We start from the raw sequence: 6,225 nt of genomic DNA, 5'->3' as shown, positions 1-6,225 counted from the left end.
GGCAAGACATACCACGCCGATCCAGAACTTTACGCCCGAGATCTCGCTTGCGGACTTTGAACTCGCCTTGAGCGAAGTCAAACCCAAGTTTGGCGCGCCCCAAGACACGCTCGAGATGTTTTTCCGCAACGGACTGCTCTCGTACGGCCCTGCGTTTGATGACGTGCAGGCGACGCTGCGCAAGGTGCTCAACCACGTCAAGACGAACGAGAAGACGTCGCTCATGAGCGTCCTCTTGCACGGCCAGCCGGGATCGGGCAAGACAGCGCTCGCAGCCGCGTCGGCGGTCGCGAGCGAGTACCCGCTTGTGCGGCTCGTGAAAGTGGCCGACTTGATTGGCCGCCAAGAGCTCGCGAAAAGCAGCTACCTTTACACGCTCTTTGAAGAGGCGTACCGGTCGCCACTGAGTCTCATTATCATTGATGACATGGAGCGCCTCATGGAATACGTCGGTATGTGTATTCCTACTATCCATCTATCCAAAGCGCCAGTTACGATCCAGAATGATGTGTAGCGAGCGGGCCGCGTTTCTCCAACTCGATGCTGCAAACGCTGCTGGTGATGATCAAGAACCCGGTGCCAGTGCCCGGCCGGAAGCTCGTCGTTGTCGGAATCACCTCGGCGTACGACGAGATGGCGAGCTTGGGCCTTGCGTCCGTCTTTGACGTGAGCGTCCTCGTGCCGCAGCTCGAAGCGCCGGACCAATTCGACGCGGTCCTCGCCGGCGCGGGTCTCCCGATGTCGGCCAGCACTCGGTCGCAGATCGCCTTGTACCTGAGCCAGACGACACCGATGGGCGTCAAGAAGCTGCTCGCGATCACCGAAATGGCGCGCCAAGACATGCTGGACGACGGCGCCGAGACGGAAATCACGTACGACCGCTTCATCGACTGCGTGTACCAGCTCCGCCTCCACTCGCGGCAGTAATCATCGACGTCGACGACGACCGACGCGTCGACAGACAATATTGCATTGCCTGTTGGAACCCTAAAAACTGTGTCGGTGTCGGTGGTGGGTATGCGCAAAACGACTGGCGAGAGACTTGGCGATAAGGTGTCCACCCATGTCATACTTGACGCCGGCGGCCGTCGCGTCCGAGAGCACGGTGACGTCGTACACGGTCTTGGCGTTAAGCGCCGTAGAGCCGACGCAGTAGTCTTCCGCAAGACCGACCACGACCACGTGCTGGACGCGACTCACTAGAACCGTCCTCTAGACCGCGCGCGGTCTAGAGGACGGTGCTCATGAGCTGTCGCAGAGCTTTCCCAGGCCACGATGCACGCGAGGTTTGTGGTGGCGGCAGGTCACCCTCCAGACCGCGGTGCGGTTTCTGGCAACGCAAGACAGCACTTGATAGCTCGAGCCGTACGCTGTCCATTTCAAATGGCACTGATTTCATACGACACCTTGAACACTTTTGGGACAAAGTTTGGAAGAAAGGAGCATTTTGTGGCAAGTACAAAAGTGTACAAACGATTCAAGCACTAGCAGCTCTTGGAGTTGAAGCGGCACTTGCGAGCGTCTTGGGCCTTGAAGAAATCGGCCGACGTTTGGAGCGTGACGCCATGCTTCTGGAACATGCCTTCCATCGCCTTTTTGGATCCCGGGGCGACGGCCGCTGTCGCGTCCGAGAGCACGGTGACGTCGTAGCCGTACACGGTCTTGGCGTCCAGCGCCGTAGAGCCGACGCAGTAGTCCTCCGCGAGCCCGACCACGACCACGTGCTGGATGCCGGCGTCCTTGAGCATCTTGGGCAAAGCCGTCTCGGTCTTGTGGTCGTTTTCGAGCAGCCCCGAGTACGAGTCGAGGTTGGGGTTCGCACCCTTCTTGATGAAAATGTCTTTCTTGGCGCTCACATGGAGGTCCTTGTGAAACTCGGCGCCGTTGCCGTTCTAGTCATCGAGCGTCGTAAGATCCTCTGGCTTAGAAGAGGCATGGGAGGTACCTGCACGCAGTGGTCGGGCCAGAGCACCTGCTCCGTGTTGGGCGGCCACACGGGGCCATCACCGGACGACGGCAGCGTGTACGGCTGAAACATCTTGGCCTTTGGGTCGTTGGCCCAGCGCGAGTAGAACGAGACGTGGCCGACCGGGTGCCAGTCTTGCGTGAGCACGACCATGTCAAAGTTGCCGCGGTGGCGGACCTCGTTGATGACGGGGATGATGGCCTCACCCCCAGAGACCGAGAGGTTGCCGGTTGGCAGCGCAAAGTCATTTTGGACGTCGACGATGATGAGCGCCGTCTACAAGACAACAGATGAGCGGTGACAACGCCGCGGGACATACCTTGTTGCACGGCGGGAGCGACGCCGCCATCACCGACGCGCCAAAGGCGACGAGCGACGTTAAGACGGAGGAGGTAGCAACCATGATGGAGGAAAAGGGAGAATGAAAGCCACAAGCCCCGAGTTTTGAGCTTGTGGAATCGGGCAAGTTAGCACCGTCCGTTGAAGACCATGTGTTTCGGTTCAGCGCATTACGACAACATGTGGTCTTTCCCGCGGTGGACAATTTCCAAACATCGCCGCCGGAAAGCGCGACGTATGGAAGAGGCCAAGGAAGTGACTTCGGAAGAGACGCTTGGGAGACGAGACTCACAGCCGAGTATCGAAACTCTCAGCGCAGAACCATTGACACCACAGACGCAGAGGACCACCCTTCTTTGCGCGAGCCAGCAGCGCACCGTTGGGACCACCATCACACTCCAACTTGACAACGCTGCACAAAAAACCTCCATCAACCAGCACGACGGATTTTGATGGGGATTGTTGTGCACGTGAGTACCATGGTACAGATAGTATGCTGGCCGTTTACGAGGATGGAACGCACAACCTCTCTGTACGCAACTGGTCTTTGGGAGGGATTGTGCAGGAGATAGACACGCGTGTCGAAACAGCCTTCCATCTCGGTGCTATAAGAGCCTTACCTTTGCGTCAACGGAAAAGGACAGTGCACCGACGTCTTGCGCGTGAGCAGCCATGACGACAGCGTCGTTCACCTTCTAGTTTCCGTCATGTCCACCTGCTGGAAGAAGACTTCTTCTTCGTACGCCACTTGCTGGTTCTACTGCACTCAACAAGCATGCACAGTACGTATCAAAGGCAAGATAAACGCGATCGACCGAGCGTGGCGTCAAGCAACGTACAAGGTGGTGTTATCAAGTAGTACATCATGAAGGCACAAGGCCAGCCACTGCCTAAAGCAACGGAAAGTCTGTGAGATGCTGGTGGCTCTTCGCTGGGCACGTCGAGGCAGCTCCCGTGATTTGCTGACGGAGAAGCAGGCGTCTTTTCTTGGACAACGTTCTAGTACCAGTATTCGATTGTGTATATGAGCACCGGGACGATGTAGCCGACTCTAGCAGCAGACTCGTCTTTCCAATCGAACGCAGAGAAGTCCGAAGAGACGACGACCCAAGAGAGCGCAGTCGAGGTCATGCTCATGCCTTCCAGTTCATGCGCCAAGCCATTGTGTGCGAAGATCAGCAGCTCGGTGATGGGCGGTCGTTTGCCCACGCTTGGTCCCTACTACGCTTTAAAGTCGCACTACGTCAAACCCATCGCTGGCAGATCTCGGGCAAAAGCCACCAGCCGTCCTCGATTCGCCAGTAGTACATATCGTATAGACTGGCGCACTCGAGTGTTTTCCGACCCCAAGCTTTCCACTACGCGTACCTCGATGACGGAGCGCCAATCGAGGACGAGCGGCAGAGTGGGCGGTAGCGACCTATCCTTGGGCACACGTGGTATGATCTTAATCGAAGCAAGGCCTGGATCGAAACGTCTGCCGCAATTCGCGGATGTACAGATGGAGCAATCGGCGAACGTCCAAAGATTCGACAGTCGATTTGACTGGACCAGTGGGTCGCTATTGAAACTCAAAAGAATGGTCATTGTGTCATTAGCACGCAGGGTGGTTCAAGTACTCGGCCGACGTCTTGTAGCCGACACCGGCGGTCTTGAGCTTGGCGTACATCGCCACCTGGGTCTCGGCAGCGACGGGCGCGGTCGCGTCCGAGATGACAGTCACGTCGAACTTGTACACAGTCTTGGCGTCGAAGGCCGTCGAGCCGACACAGTAGTCCTCCGCGAGACCAACCACGACGAGCTTCGTGATGCCGGCGTCCTTGAGCATCTTGGGCAGCGCCGTCTCGGTCTTGTGGTCGTTTTCTAGGAGCGCCGAGTACGAGTCGAGGTCGGGGTTCGAGCCCTTCTTGATCACAACGTCTTTCTTGTCCACGACAAGGTCCTTGTGAAACTTGGCGCCATCGCTCTCCTACGTATCCGTGTCGTGAGGATTCCAACCCCAAAGTAGGATGCGGTTTTACCTGCACGCAGTGGTCGGGCCATAGCACCTGGATCGAGTCCGCGGGCCACTTTGTCGATGCTGGCAGCTTGTACGGCTGGTACATCTGAGCGCTCGGATCGCTCTTCCAGCGCGAGTAGAATGAAATGTGTCCCTTGGGGTGCCAGTCCTGCGTCGTGACGATCATATCCCATTTGCCCTTGGCGCGGAGGCGGTTGATGACGGGGATGACGGCTTCGCCGTTCGTCACCGGGAGCGAGCCATTCGGCGAGGCAAAGTCGTACTGGACGTCGACGATGACGAGCGCCGTCTTCTCGGCGGCAGAGAGTGCGACGGACGCGATGGCGGCAACTGCGGTGGCGAGGCGAAACATGGTGGCAACCAAGGCAAATGTAAAAGTGATTCAAAGAAGGGACAGCCGCCTTCTTGCAATTCTGGCCGTAGACACGTGTGACTGCAAACGTACCGGCAACAGATGTTGCATCGTACTGTGCACGGTGAACAATCGGCGGATGGTTTGCCGCAGCTGGCCCACTTTGTCGGTTGTCGAGCGCAGCGGAGGTGACCAGCATTTCATTCCCGTGTTAATTTCGTCGCTCGTACCCCACGAGGCCGCAAGAGAAGCAGCTTAAGCCCCGTCGTCTGGCGACGATCGGCAGTAGAGACCGTTCTTGGCGGGTGCCACCATCCCGTGTCGCAAGGCGTCGTCGTTGGACAAGTGAAGCAACAAGACGACGATGCTCCAATTTTGCGCAAGAAGCATTGCCTGGTTCTAATGACAGCGTGGCACTTTTTCGACGAGTTACAGCGTCGAGCTGTTGGTGGGATAGCCGCTCGATCCACAGCACAAGGCTGTCCAAGGCGTGGCCTCCACACGCTGGTCGCGTAAACCTATGCGTGCTTTCGCCGTGTCGCGCGACAGTCTGGTTAAACCTGGCGGCTTGGTGGGCTTGGCAGCGAGGAGGGCTCAGAGAGTAAAATATGCTCCTGCGATGCGCCACCAAAGTCCCAGCGAACGCAACGAAGAAGCCATTCAAGGGAATACAAAACAATTCCCTTGGAGCCATGCCTCTCCGAAAGCGTGACCCCAAAATGTCTGGTTGCTTCTAAACCAGCTTGCATACCCCAGAACCCATCATTCAGAACGCCCGATACAAATACCGGTATCTGGTACCGGTACGTCAGCTCAGCGGTGGCTTCGGCTTTTATGTCGCCGGTTGACCAAAGGGCTAAGCTAGCATTTTGTCACCCAGCTTCGTCCTCGGAACGACCCAGAAAAAAAAGACACGATCGTTTGAGTTTGAGCTTCATACTTGTCGTTCGTACTCGCAGCGTTGCTCGTTCTTGGTTGCTAGCCGCTTGCCAAGCGCTTGCTCTTCCTCTCTCCTGCGTCCCTCTCGTCACACTGCGTAGTCCATACACTGGACTGTGTAGGGTACGTTGCAGTGCTACATTGCGCTCAGTCTCCAGTGTATACGTGGGACCATCTCAAACACTGTTTGTCCAGACCGCTGTTTTCCATTCGGGTGTTTCGCGTTAAAGCGGTTTAAACGTATCGAGTTATTTTTGCCGCGACGTTTAATGTGGACCAATCCCAACGCGTGCCGCCAATCCCTCGCGTGTGATTGGGCGGATCGGCGCCAGTTGCCGTCATGCTGTGGCCACGAGAGCAGTTCCGCGTCGCGTACAAGCAGGTCGTCTCGGACGCGCTCGACTCGAACGCGGCCAGCGTCCTCCTCCTCGTCGCCCTCGATGCAGACTCGATCGCCGCTTCCGCCATCCTCACCTCGGTGCTGCAGGCCGACATGATCGCCTACTCGCTCGTGCCCGTGGCCGGCAACGCGCAGCTCGCGGCCATGGCCTTTGCCGCCGACATCCGGTCGGTCTTCCTCATCAACTGCGGCGCCATGATCGACGTCTA

General features: G+C 57.5%; 4 protein-coding genes across 4 annotated transcripts in view; 2 read left to right on the top strand and 2 right to left on the bottom strand.

Annotated features, from left to right (window-relative positions):
• Positions 1–927, top strand: part of SPRG_21859 (hypothetical protein) — a gene marked incomplete at both ends in the record, with an annotated part of 2,429 nt that extends 1,502 nt beyond the window's left edge. Inside the window, 2 exons of the mRNA XM_012356336.1 lie at positions 7–452; positions 515–927. Coding sequence (XP_012211726.1) covers positions 7–452; positions 515–927 — 859 coding nt within the window. The remainder of the gene's footprint in view (positions 1–6; positions 453–514) is intronic.
• Positions 928–1,484: 557 nt separating this feature from the next.
• On the bottom strand, positions 1,485–2,369 carry SPRG_17012 (hypothetical protein; the record flags this gene model as incomplete). Its single annotated transcript, XM_012356335.1, has 3 exons — positions 1,485–1,892; positions 1,946–2,242; positions 2,286–2,369. The coding sequence occupies 3 exons, from the start codon at positions 2,367–2,369 to the stop codon at positions 1,485–1,487; spliced, it is 789 nt and encodes a 262-aa protein (XP_012211725.1).
• Positions 2,370–3,899: 1,530 nt separating this feature from the next.
• SPRG_17011 (hypothetical protein) lies at positions 3,900–4,677 on the bottom strand (the record flags this gene model as incomplete). The annotated part of the gene is made up of 2 exons (XM_012356334.1): positions 3,900–4,274; positions 4,327–4,677. The coding sequence occupies 2 exons, from the start codon at positions 4,675–4,677 to the stop codon at positions 3,900–3,902; spliced, it is 726 nt and encodes a 241-aa protein (XP_012211724.1).
• A 1,279-nt stretch (positions 4,678–5,956) lies between these two features.
• SPRG_17010 (hypothetical protein) lies at positions 5,957–6,220 on the top strand (the record flags this gene model as incomplete). Its single annotated transcript, XM_012356333.1, has 1 exon — positions 5,957–6,220. A coding segment is annotated over one exon (264 nt), but the record flags the coding sequence as incomplete, so codon positions are not given.
• Between the last annotated feature and the right edge of the window lie 5 nt (positions 6,221–6,225).

Source organism: Saprolegnia parasitica (assembly GCF_000151545.1).
Source record: "Saprolegnia parasitica CBS 223.65 unplaced genomic scaffold supercont2.438, whole genome shotgun sequence".
NCBI lineage: Eukaryota > Oomycota > Saprolegniomycetes > Saprolegniales > Saprolegniaceae > Saprolegnia > Saprolegnia parasitica.
This window is presented reverse-complemented; position numbering and strand designations above follow the sequence as displayed.